We start from the raw sequence: 13,501 nt of genomic DNA, 5'->3' as shown, positions 1-13,501 counted from the left end.
ACTTTAATACTAATATAACACTCTAGCGAAAGCAAAAACATGGCGAGAGGCATTAGCACAGCGCCAGCTTGAACACTAGTTGCAAATGTTTTTGTGGGCCTTGGTAATTGAGTGTTTAATTGTGTTCATAAATCATGAGTAAAACTAGTGTTCAAGCTGGCGCTGTGCTAATGCCTCTCGCCATGTTTTTGCTTTCGCTCACAAGTATTAGAGAGGTTAATAATTTTCAATAATTATGAATTCAAATTGACAGAATAGGTGTTAGCAGTTGATTAAACACAGTAACGAATAATACAAATTGAAAATAATGTAATTATCAGAAAAGGTTGGTTTGTGGCTTACCTGGACCTCAACAAAGGTGATTCTGATTTTCTTCAAAATGGATTGGTATTGAGCGCGCATGCGCATTAGATCTACATCCAGGAATAGGGGTGTGTCTGCAGTTCAATCACACTAGCGTAGCATAGTCTAGCCTCGATTCCAGGCAGATTAAAATACGGCCTGGTACCTATTGCATGGTGATAGTGCGCATGCGTTAGTTTATTCTCCAGAATATGGGGAATCCCCTTTTTTCTTTCTCTCATCTATTTTCAATCTTTGTACATCAGCTTAGCTCTCTATTGCGTTGTTCCAGAAGGCTTTCACACTAGTCTGAAGCCAAAAGAGGCTCTCATCTACCTCTATGACGGTTGTATGGTCAGGATGTCTTACCTTGGATCTGGGGAAGTGTATGGTGCCTCAAACTGCTACTTGCAAAGACAACCCCGCTATAGGACCATCCTAGACGTAGATGAGAGCCTCTTCTGTCTTAAAACTGTCATACTCGAAGTAGCGATGTCAGACCAATTTTTATTTTTGCTATTTCTAACTCCTATGTATTACTATCTCTTTTGAACACTCTAGGAAAAACTTTACTGCACTGGATTTGGTCAAGCGAATGCAGAGATACAGCGTTTTGAAGAACACTAGTCAGGGAAAAATTCGTACAAAAATTTACCGCATTTTAATGTACTTGGGCGGGACTTATGAAATTTGTTGTTAATACCGGAAATGATCTTAAAGTTAGCATATCTGCTGAACCGCTTGGTCTATTCTCTTTTAAAAAAGTATGAAATGGACACTCAGGACTCAGGAGTTAACATTGTAACAATTTAATATCTATTATGAAGTTTATAATGTTTCTGTAATGTATATCTTTATGATGTCCCTATAATAGTATGATGTCTCCTGCTTCAGAGAGTTCTTTTGGATTTAAAGTAACCATGCTATCTTTTCTTTCGTACAGTATATATTGTATCATGTTTCAGAACTCTCATCAATGTCCACCTTACGCTTGTATCTGTTTCTTGATCTTTAAAAGCAACTCTTCTGTCAATTTCATTTGGTCTAAATAATTCGTTTTTAGTGTGATGTAGATTTAAGGCCATACAACTATAAATCTATGATACAACTCTGTTGATAGCTTCTAAATAATACAGTAGATTACTATTGTCTTGTTTCGTGTGCAAATTGAATTAGTTCTTGCAATTTAATAGTTTTGCATTGTTGTCCCTGGAATTCTCTCCAATCTTTCTTGTTTCTTTTCAACAGAGGCTTTCAGATTGCTTCAATAATTACTTTCAGTAACTTCTAAGAACTTTTAAGAAATAAATACATCTATTGGTACACTACTCTCTCGAAGTAATAAGGCAGAAACTAAGATTAGTCACAAAGTTCCAGTTGTTGCTGCACTTTCCTTGTTTCTTTGACTTCTGTTTTAATATAGCAGGTGTAGCAAAGATAGTTTAATTAAGACTACTACGACTCATAGACTAACAGGAGACGTAATACAAGACAGATAAACGCTCAAGAATGCCAAAATAAGATAAAAGTGCTGACTCAGCGGGTTGGGTAGGTTGGGGTTCCTTCAATGGCTTCTGTGCATTTACTGTAGGAATTAGAGGTTACAAAGAAAATTAGAAGATTAATTAACAATCGTGACCAACCTCCTCTGGCCCCATCCCCCCCTACCGGGGATAGGTGGGGATTAGACCAATCACATGATCTAATACCCCTACCTTTGGGCATGTTTATTTGGTCTAATCCCCTGGTGCAACATGGGGGTTATGTGGGGATTAGACCTGCATTGTATCACACTATAGCTATTTCTTCATGGTTTCACTGTAGCGAGAAGATAACAAGTACAGAATCACTATATAAATATGTTCTTACATTGACAGCTATAAGCTTACTCCTATAGAGCTAGTGAAGTCAAGGCAGAGATTGCTTCAGGATTAATTTTGCTGTCACTGTATACGTGTTGGAAGGAAGAGTGTGGGCAGATATCATGTGATCTTTAATTGACCTTTGACCCAATTCATGCATCTGTCTAAGTCCCCTAGGTAGGGGAGCAAATTCAAGTCTAATCCCCAACATACCCCCGGTAGGGGGGAGGTGGGGCATTACTTTGACAAGTGCATAAAATAGCTAGCTTCTTTAGCAGCTCTTTCTAACTCTTGAAGCCAACAAGTACATGTAGTCATTAGATTCGAGATAAATTCGTTTTTAAGCCGCGGCTATTTCCTGAGCTGCAGCCACCTCGCTATTCTGGCCAAGCTGCACAGATTAACGAGAGTCTACTGTATAATTTAAAAGCTACAAATAATTTAACAAACAACATTTACATACAGTAACTAAGAAACTTAAAAAACAACACAACTTAAACCCTTTCAAAAAAAGCTATATCTTCTTCATTATCTTTGAAGTGAAATTGCAGACAGAAAATGCTCGGTTGAGGTGGTGGACCTCCAGCACGCATTTCCATTAGTGGTGGACCTCCAGCACGCATTTCAATTGCAGTATTTTGTTTGGAGCAGCAGCCACAATTGATTCTATGTTTTTTGTAGTCTTCAATTGCACTCCTTGCTGCGGAAGGTGGCAGGTATCTCAGGCAACACAAAGAGCACGGTCCTCGACAAAATACTGCACACACCACTACAGAAGCGATTATCAGACCGAGTATAATTGCTACAGCTGGCACCAAGTACATCACGAGGAGAAAATTTAACTCGGAAGGCTTAGAGATATCTGTGGAGTTTGGATAATGAAAAGCATAATAATAGCAAGATATACATGCACTTGTTACACATTAAGCTACTGTAGCCGTATAGCGGAAATTTTCGAAGGTGCACATTTTCGCTATTGAGAGCCCTCAGCAGAAGCAGAGATACAAAAGAAAGGGGATTGGAAACGAAATTTTTACGAAATTTTTGCGTGAAGCATTCCGCGTTATAGGGCGTGGCTAAAACTACAAAGGATTATATTTATAGTCAGCATGCTCATTACCAGTCTTGACTGCTCTACAATGTGCTGTACATAGAAACAGTGAAATTGATCATTTTTAATGTTGATTTTTCTAAAAAGTAAAGAGAATTTAGCTCTAAAAAGTCGACTAAGCCATGCAGCCACTATTACTAGACAAATAAATGCTATGCAAGAAGAAATAGCCTTTACTATGAAGTCGTAGGAGGGACAGGCCCGTGGCGTGTCTAAAAGTATACTAAAGCAGTTTGAAGGACTATACTGCAAACGTTTATGAACAGTACAGCTTATTTATAGCATGAAGCCATTCTATGTAGCACTTAGATACATAATAACCAAGTCAAGCAATGTCCTTTGCTGTTTTGACTTCACAGGAGGGACAGAGAAAAGTTGACATAGAGTAATTCAAGCTAAACTCAAAAAAATTGGAAACAGAGTAAAGACAAAGGACTTAGAGCTTGTCAGTGGTATAAGCTTACTTCTCTCAAGTATCTCCCAGGCCCTGAGTGATCTCTAGTGGATAGGAGAGCTAGAAACCAGGGATATAAAACTTTTCCATGTAATTATTTGCGAGCGCAATAATTACACGGAGTGCTTCACCGGATGTCAGTCCTTTTACATAGGGCGTGGGCGGTCGTTTCCAATCCCCTTTCTTTTGTATCTCTGGCAGAAGTTTTCGTGAGTTCTAATATTCGCGTTTAATCAATGCCAGAAAACCGCACCCACCAATAGCTTTGCATGTGAAGTACCGGTCTGTGGGAGGTTTTAATTTTCACGTTAACCGTCTTCCCTAAAATAGCACCTCACAAACATTTCCCGCTGTATGGTAGCTCCCCAACTAAAACACCTGTTTACTGCATAACTTTGGCACAAAATAGCGTGTCTGCATACCATAAATGATTTCACTTCCTTTGAGAGGTCCTATTGTTAACCCAGACACAAGAGCTACAGCGATTCGAAACTGTCGATAGTTTACCGTGTCTTCAAATCGAATAGTGGTTGCCTGGCTGAAGCGATTCAGAATAGTTGTGTTGTACGTTATCATGCCAGACTGTCCCTCTGTGTACTGTAAATAGAACTGGACCTCAGCTGGTATCTGCTTATAGAGCTCCACCGTGTAGACAACACGATCCGACTGAACGATAGAAATGAATGGAGTCACATCTTTAACTAGCCCTGCAGAGATTATGAATATTGTGTGAAACATAAAACATAGGACGGTCATAATAATTACATTAATGCACAATCATTAACTTAAAGCGATCATTGGAAGACATCTGGCTATACAATCAGCAACCCTTTAAAGTTTACCACGCTGTGGTCAATATTAATTGCTCAAAGAACTTACCAAGTACAGATAAGTCAGCTTTTGCACTGCCCACTAGTGATTCCCTGTCCATTAAAACAACTGCAATACACTTGACAGTTCCACTGGCCAAGTTGTCAGGGTTAAGTAACATTAAAGTGCTATTTACCACAAACAATTCAGTTTCAAATGAGCTTGTAGACACCTCGTATAATATATACTTGTCACTAGTCGAGACATCTTCATCGTTGTGTTGCCAGGTTATTGTTGGTTTAGGGTAGCCCTCGACAATGCATGAAAATGTGACTGCGCTATCAGTCATCAAAGAGATAATCTGATCTTGTGGTGACTCAATGAAAGCTGGTGGTACTGTATTTGAGAAGGAAACACAATAGATTTGGCATCCAGACTAAAGGGACTTTTATAGAGGAAGTGCACTTATAAATTGTAAAGGATATTTTTTCTCTATATTGTGTGATGATGCTAATAAGTTCACCAAACTGAAAATTCTCAGCTCATAATTTTTTTACCGTACACCTCCAGTGTCACGCCTTGTCTCGCTGTCCGTGTGTCCTCCATTTCCTGCCCTTCCGGATCAGCCACACCCACAACTCCCAAGTACACACCTCGGTCTTGAAACGATACCGATTGAATTGTCAGTGAAAAAATGTCTCTATCCACTGAGTACCTCGGGTCAGGATTAAAAATTGACGGATTTGGCCGAGGACCTTGGATTTTTGCGATGGTTTCTGAAGTTCCATTTCTTTTCCAGTCAATGAAGTACTGTTGAATTAATTTCCCAGGACACACCAGTGGGTTTAACGTTGCAGTGTTACCAGCAACAACTTTCTCTGGCTCTGCTGGAGGGATTACTATCGACGTGGGATCGGGATATGCTGCATCACAACAGAGAAAGACATGCATGCAGTGAACCAGTGTGTATATACTTTGAAGCTGTTACACTTAATCGGGTGTCCTAAGGCAAGCTCAGTGAGAACGAAAATCGCACATGGAACAAAAGTGTAAAAGCTTGATTTTCGGTATGAACACAAACTGTGAAAGCATTGCATGCCTATTGAACTACATACTTATTATACTCACCCACACATGCATACATTATTATTAGTGGACCATAATTAAATTAATAAGTGACCCGGAAAATCAAAATCAAGTTACATTTCACTTGGTGTATACGCGCGTATAGACCTATAATGACTATTATAATTATACAGTGGAACCTCCATTAATGACCACCTACGAAGAGCAACCACGTACATGCTTATAACGGCCAAAAGCTCAGGTCCGGATTGAAACTACAATGACTTCAATGTAAAGCAACCTTTCAGGAGTGACCACCTCTCTACTCCGTGTAACGAGCAGCTTTCTAGTCCTCCGACCAGCTTTAGCAATTAATAATAGCCTTCCAGAACAGAAAATTATTGCTGGGATTGCACAATCGTGAAAATCTAGCTCCCTACAGCCTTTTCAAAGCTTGCCATGAGCAGTTAGCAAAGCCCCAAGATTCATTTGCAACAAGAAATGACGCATACATAGCTGGCAATTGAAACTCCCAAAGAAGACCACCTCTTTATATAATTATAACGGCCAAAAGGCTGTTCCTCAATGGTGTCCGTTCTATGGAGGTGCCATAGCATAATTATAATTTATACTCACCTACTATCAGGACTCCTGTACTCACTGTGTTCTCATTGGGCCCACATAAATAACGGCCTTCGTAATTTTTATTGATCCGAATACTCAAGCTATCAGATATCCTCATAGGTTGAAGCTCAGCAATATTATCCAGCTCACGGTCAGTCACTGTGGAGTTCAACCAAAACATAGCATCTTGGAGGCTAGCACTACCGATTACAACTCTGCAACTGAGCTGCAGAACGTTAATGTTATTTCCTTGTAGTCTGGTTGAAATGAGCTGGTAGTCTTGACCTCTGCAGGGAGTTGGTTCTTGCAGGCAAAACCAAATGAAGAGAATGAATCCAGCTGCTCTTCGAATTCGTGTTTGATGCATTGCATACATCGAATGGTAACCTAGATCTATAGAGCCTTAGTAAGTTATTGCTCCAGTCTAGTCTAAAATCACTAATGAATTAATGTCGAACCGGTGAGCGTAATATAGTACCGTTGGAGCAGCGTAGGAGGAGGCCGTCAATGATAGCTGCAAATTTCCAGGTTAATTTGGGTCAATGAATATCATTAGCTGAGAATACCTGCGATTAATTTGGGTCAATGAATATGCTGAATAGCTAGCTGCGAGTCTTAGTAGGTTATTGCTCCAGTCCGTGGCAATTGGAAATTCATTTGATTTGATTTTTAGCCGCGGTTAAATAAGCTATCGCCTCAATCATCACAAACAACAGTTATTATGCTGACTTGTATAAAAATTTAGATATTCACATCAATGGATTCTCTGGCTAACGTTCTGTTCGATTGATTTAGTTCAGTTTATTCTATATTGTTCATTTCTTTCCTGCACCGCTAGCCTTTGCTTTCTTCTTGCTAGCCACCTCCTCAATAGGAGCTGGCTTCACAAACTTTATCAGCTCTTCTAGTCCTGCAGAAAAAAACACAACAACAAAAATGAGTGTGATAATTAATGGTGATTATTGAAAGTACACAGAATAAGCTATTGTTAGACCAGCAAAACAACGAGTACAATCACAAATTTACAATAGATACAAAAACTGCTTAGCTGTACTAAAGCCACTGCAAACTACTATGACCATGCGCCTACCCTTTAAAAAAAACCGACCTCGACCTACAAAAGCATAAGTACTACAAAACATACGCACGTACACGATCCATACCTGGGGGCATGAAAGGTTTGAGTGCCTCAGGGACCTGCACCCCCTCCTCTGTCTGATAGTTCTCCAGGATAACACAGATGGCACGGGTAGTGGCACACATGGTTGCATTCAGCATGTGAATATACTCGGGCTGCAATGGGTGGGGGGGGGGGGGGGGGGAGTGTTGCACTCTGTTAGCAATAATAATCAAACGGTACGTGTACGGTGGGTGTATCATAATTTCAATTTCACCGATGTTCACCCAATTTTGTGCTTACTTACTTACAGCCCTCGCTTTTGTCAAAATCGGGCCTGAAAATAATTGATACCTTATCTAAAAGCTCACATAAAACTACCAGAAAGTCACTGAAATTGGATCCATCAAGGTTATGGCCAATAAAACAACTTCACTCCACTCCCACTCCACTCCCACACACACCTGAGCATTCATCTTCTTAGTCTGTCCGTATCTGATCTGCAGCCTTCTCGACTGGTAGTCAGTGCAGTTGGAGCACGAGACTAACTCACGGAACGCCCCCGAGCCAGGAAACCACGCCTCCAAGTCCAGCTTCTTAGCAGCTGCATTGTTTAGCTCTCCTGCAAGGGTGAAAGGTCAATCACAGCTTAAAGTCCTAGTATATAGAGGGCTGTCTGACTAATATTGGTACAATTTGCTTGCTGTTATTTCAACAAAACAAACTAACAGCAACAGCCATAACGTTAATCGATAATAATTGGAGACTAAACTCTTACTGTATCACAGTTTCTTGGATAAATTTACCAAAGACCAGATAGCCACAAAATTACAAAAAGAGTAACGATTACGTGAAATAATACACTTCACTATCAACTTAAACCCAATAATTTACCAGAAACAATGTTGACAACTCTGTATGGAATCTTGAGCATCTGATAGAACTCCTCTGCATTCCCAATCATCTCGTCCATCAGTGTCCAAGAGGCATCGTCATGGGGACTAGCCAGACAGAACTGCTCCACCTATCAAAACACAGAGAGCACAGCTAGTACACCCGTTATATAATTATACCATTCTACAACAATGATATGTTGTAGCCCACACACTCACACTCATACGCTATTACAACCTAAATTACTTAACTTGAGAGCCCCGCTAACAATCTGTATGTCGCACCAATATGTGTCTTGCCATTATTATTAGCATTGTTATTGTTTACTGGAGTTTGCAGAATCTTTGCAACACACCAGTAAAAGCGTAGAGCGTTACGCGTTCCTTATATGGATTTTATGTACACACTGTGGTCTGTTTTACTAGGAGCATTTCCCATATAAGGAACCACAGTGCTACACACTTCTATTCATGTGTTGCAAAGATTCTGCAATCTCCAGTATGCAAACCAAAAACCGCAATTTGTAATTGTATTGAGGGCAGCTAACTTGGCTGGGCTAGAAAATTTGGTGAAGGTATACATCTGGTAAGGATGGCTAACTCTACATGCGCATACAACACATACACCTGGTAAGGATGGTTAACTCTACATGCGCATACAACACATACACCTGGTAAGGAATGACTAACTCTACATGCGCATACAGCACATACACCTGGTAAGGATGGTCAACTCTACATGCGCATACAACACATACACCTGGTAAGGAGTGGCTAACTCTACATACGCATACAACACATACACCTGGTAAGGATGGTTAACTCTACATGCGTATGCAACTGGAATTACCTTCTCAAATTGATGAACCCTGAATATCCCACGAGTATCTCGTCCGTGCGACCCCACTTCCTGTCGGAAACACGTGGACACACCCACATATTTTAGTGGCAGTTCCTTGGGGTCCAACCACTCGTCCCTGTGCAGTGCACACAATGGCTGCTCGCTAGTGGCTATAAGATACTTTTCCTCCACAGCAGTGTCTTCAGCGACCTCACTGCTCTTACTGATCACCTGCGTGTAGAATGTGTGTGTGTGTGACACTGTGTATGGGTCGAGTGGGTATGGACAAATAATATAACATTCCTATATAGAAGCAACAACTGTACAACTCCAGCCCCCCCCCCCCTCCCCCTCCCCCCCAGCCAGAGCAGGAACTGTATTGCAGAGGTATTTCCTACCTCAATAATACGCCCACAAGCCCATAATAATTATTATGACAGGTTCAAAAACAGCTCGTAAGCATAGAGCAAACAGTTAGATCTACGGTACAGTTAGTGTTCCAGTTTTGTATTACGGAAGAGACTGGGATCTAATTAACAAATTAATTACGTGTACTCGCTATTGGGATTAGCGGCAGAATAAAATTTAATAACATGATACATGCATGGACTTCACTGATACAGGTAGCACACACATGACACTACATCACTTGATGATCATTATTGTAAACAAGTTAGCACACACAGACTATCAGTTTGGCAGGCTATTACTGCATGACTATACTATTCACTTTCCAGCACATCGGCAAGGTGGAATGGCACAGTGGCAACCAGTACGTCGCACCCACCACCACTGGGAGTTGGCTTGGTCACTTTTCTGAGCATCTTCGAGGCGGAGGTTCTTTGCAACAGTGCCTTTGTTTATGGCAGTCTCCTCATCGTCAACATCCCTTGCTTGCTCATTAAGCCTAACCACAGATTTCTTAGTGAGCAGCTTCGATAGTAATCGCATCAAGGCTTTATCTTTGCCAGCACGATCCATTATTCCCTCTTTATCTTGGAGATGGCTGGCGTGTGTGGCTGCAATGAAGAGAGCAGCACACAGAGCAAGGACACTCAACCACTTCATCTTGAGTTGTCTTCTTGAGATGAAACTGATAACGTTGATCGTAGAGACAGATGAAAACTGATACAAACGTACAGTATAAATTATAAAATTAATGGTGTTTGTGAACACAATAGCAAGTGTAGATGGAGTCACTGTAGAAGTCGTACAAGCGAAGTGATGTGTCACTAGCAGGTAGTTCTATGTAGTAGCAGGTATACACTAATCATAATTAGGATAAGATGTCAGCAGAACAGAACTGGTAATGTAAAACAATGCCGTGATTTTTAAGCTTGATACCTTGTAGCGAGTAAGTTAATAGATTAGCGAGTTGGTCATTTTCAGTGAGCAACTCTATGCACTCAGGTTAAACAACGACACATCACGTTTTCCTGATTAAAAAATGCGTCGCTTGTTGAAATTCACTAAGTATTAAATCAATTGCACATTACACTGTATTGCAGGTGCATGCATGCATGCCCTCTCTGCAATTCTTTTGCAAAAGCTGACAAATTTGCAATCGAAAGAATGCTGCATTTGAAACTCGGTGCGGTATGCATTATATACACGTAACATAGGTGTAACTAGGAGGCATAGCTAAGTTACAAGCATAGGAAACTATGAAAATAGAATGATATTGAATGAATGGAATATTTACATTTGGCCACTTGCAAACGGAGTCACTATAGTTTACTACAAGCCCAATGATCACCTGTATGTACTCAATGCTATCCAATACTCTAGTTCTATGCATTTTCATGATCTTGTGATTAGTACTAGCCATACATTGTAGCAATAATACAGATCACTGCAACTAACAATAAATTATGTACATCACTAAATTGTATATATAATATACAACGTCTATAACTACATCTTTAACTGTTCATCTTTTGATCCCGACAGTACTTGATAAGGTACATCAAATCAACCAACCGCCGCTACCAGAACAGCATCCAAAGCACTGAGCTCTAGCATTGCCCTGAGCTTTGCTGGCCTTCTTCCACTTCCATTTACTAATACAGTGGCAAACGCACTGTACGTTAGCTTTGTCACGAGCTGCACTTAACCTTCCTTTGTATACAGCAGCAGTTTCTTCATTAGCTTGTTCAAGTTCCTCAGTATCCCTTTGGTCGGCAAGAAGCATCTGCAGAATCTTTTCTTCAGCAGCATGATCGATCATTTGGATATGGTTGGCATGTGTGGCTGCAATGAAGAGAGCAGCACACAGAGCAAGGACACTCAACCACTTCATCTTGAGTTGTCTCCTTGAGTTGGAAACTGATACTAAATAGTATACGTTGTTGTACACAGATCAAAACTGAAATTAAGTACCTAATTATGATTTATGGAAATGTTGTTACATAATTTGGCATCCATGATATAGTATGCAGGTGTATGGAGTCACTGTAGATGTTGTACAAGCACAGTGACATGTCAGTAACAGGTAGTCTCATGTATACAGGGCTATAGTATTGATTCATCAGCATGCCATCAAAACAAGCATCAAAACAGAACTGAGTCTGCATGGTAACGTACCGTATCAGCAGGTAATTTTCGTGGGCATGCAAACTGACCTCCAAAAAAGTTGGTGTTGTGGTTTATCAGAACACATGCAATGCAGTACAGGAAATGAAGCTCAAACAACGAAAAGCACCATTTTTGAGTTGAGCACTTTTTTATACCCACAAAAATTATCCACTATATATACGGTATGATGTCCCGATTTTTTGATCAAATTCTCTGCTGTCAGTGTGCGCTAATGTCTTGTATTGTGACTCTAGCTAGGTTACAAACTATTGTTGACTGTTGCTGACTGAGCCTATGCACACAACCAACAGCAGTAAATAAGGAAGTAGGTATTGAGGGTGAATGGAATAATTACAAGACTGCATCAAAACCAGTTACTATAATTATACTGCAAGCCAACTGACTAACTATTATATACCTGTAAAATTATATACTCATTGCTATCCCAATCATACAATTATATGAGAACATTCATTCTCGTGATCATACAAGTGTATAGCAATATACAGATCACTGCAACTAACAATAGGTACTTCACTAAATTGTTTGTATATACAACGTCTTTAATTGTTAATCTTTTGATCCTGACAGTACTGCCTCAAACCACCCAGCGGAAACGAGTGCGGGTCGTTCTAGTGGTAGTTGTAGTGGTAGTGGTGGTGTGACAGCAATTATCGCACTGAGATTTGGCATTGGCCTTCTGCCAACGACGACGACGAGTAATAGTAGTAGGACCGTGACAGTGGCAAGTGCAGCTCTGAGCGGAATTGGCTTTATCACGAGCTGAGTTTATCCTTCCTCCTCTGTATACAGCAGCAGCTTCTTCATCAGCATGTTCAATTTCCTCGTCATTTTCAGCATTGGCTTGGTCGGCAAGAAGTATCTGCAGAATCATTTCTTCATCTGCTTCATCCATCATTCCCTCTTCATCTTGGAGCTGGTTGGAGTGTGTGGCTGCAATGAAGAGAGCAGCACACAGAGCAAGGACACTCAACCACTTCATCTTGAGTTGTATAGTCGTAGACGTATGTATATACTAAAGATACAGAAATCAATTCTAAAACTGTTTCTTTTATAGAAAAATGATACCATCGACATTACAAGACGCAGAATCACTAGTAGATGGAGTCACTGTAGATGTCGTACAAGCACAGTGATTGTCAGTAGCAGGTAGTATCATGTGACTAGCATGTAGTCTCATGTAACTAGCATGCAGTCTCATGTGACTAGCATGTAGCCTAACAGCAGTACATAGGAAGGGTATGTGGTATACCTATAGCATTGAGGATAAATCGGATAAGCGTCAATATACATACCGAACCAACCATCATAATTGAGCCACTAGAATACTTAGAACTATACTTACTAGAGCACTAAAGTGCAAACCCTCGGCTGGTGACATGAAACCATAATGCAGTGCATATGCGTAGCATGTATATGACTAGCACAGCAACTCAAGAGCAATAAAACTAAACCAGACTGGAGGCATGCTGACACATTGAGTGGTACATGCACTGTGGACTGGGGTCACAGCAAACAAGCCTGGAGTCTTAGACTTAGAGAAGTATGGCTCCTGCCAGGCTGGAGTTCGAGTATATGATCGATCCAGAGTCAGTCAATAACCAACCCAGTTATAATTCTATTTTGACCCTATTCAATTGTTCCTGGTACAGATCACTTCAGCTGCAAATACATAGTCAAGGCCACGTGTAGCTAGCTAGCTGCCAACGTGCAAGTTCAAGCTTCTTAGCTTTTGCTCGACAAAGAAGCTTTAACATCAAAATCTGCCACTATTTAAACCGAGATCT

General features: G+C 40.5%; 2 protein-coding genes across 2 annotated transcripts in view; both read right to left on the bottom strand.

Annotated features, from left to right (window-relative positions):
* Positions 1-2,600: 2,600 nt before the first annotated feature.
* LOC135345246 (hemicentin-1-like) lies at positions 2,601-6,751 on the bottom strand. The gene is made up of 5 exons (XM_064542653.1): positions 6,281-6,751; positions 5,137-5,502; positions 4,649-4,975; positions 4,192-4,476; positions 2,601-3,066 (listed from the first exon to the last, which is right to left on the bottom strand). The coding sequence occupies exons 1-5, from the start codon at positions 6,642-6,644 to the stop codon at positions 2,699-2,701; spliced, it is 1,710 nt and encodes a 569-aa protein (XP_064398723.1). The 5' UTR covers positions 6,645-6,751; the 3' UTR covers positions 2,601-2,698.
* Positions 6,752-6,968: 217 nt separating this feature from the next.
* The window catches only part of LOC135345259 (serine--tRNA ligase, cytoplasmic-like), a 29,306-nt gene continuing 22,773 nt past the window's right edge, over positions 6,969-13,501 (bottom strand). Inside the window, exons 7-11 of the mRNA XM_064542671.1 lie at positions 9,129-9,350; positions 8,280-8,409; positions 7,850-8,007; positions 7,432-7,561; positions 6,969-7,178 (exon numbers count right to left, since the gene is read on the bottom strand). Coding sequence (XP_064398741.1) covers positions 7,084-7,178; positions 7,432-7,561; positions 7,850-8,007; positions 8,280-8,409; positions 9,129-9,350 — 735 coding nt within the window. The 3' untranslated portion in view covers positions 6,969-7,083. The remainder of the gene's footprint in view (positions 7,179-7,431; positions 7,562-7,849; positions 8,008-8,279; positions 8,410-9,128; positions 9,351-13,501) is intronic.

This window comes from Halichondria panicea, chromosome 12, assembly GCF_963675165.1.
Source record: "Halichondria panicea chromosome 12, odHalPani1.1, whole genome shotgun sequence".
NCBI classification, from domain to species: Eukaryota; Metazoa; Porifera; class Demospongiae; order Suberitida; family Halichondriidae; genus Halichondria; species Halichondria panicea.
This window is presented reverse-complemented; position numbering and strand designations above follow the sequence as displayed.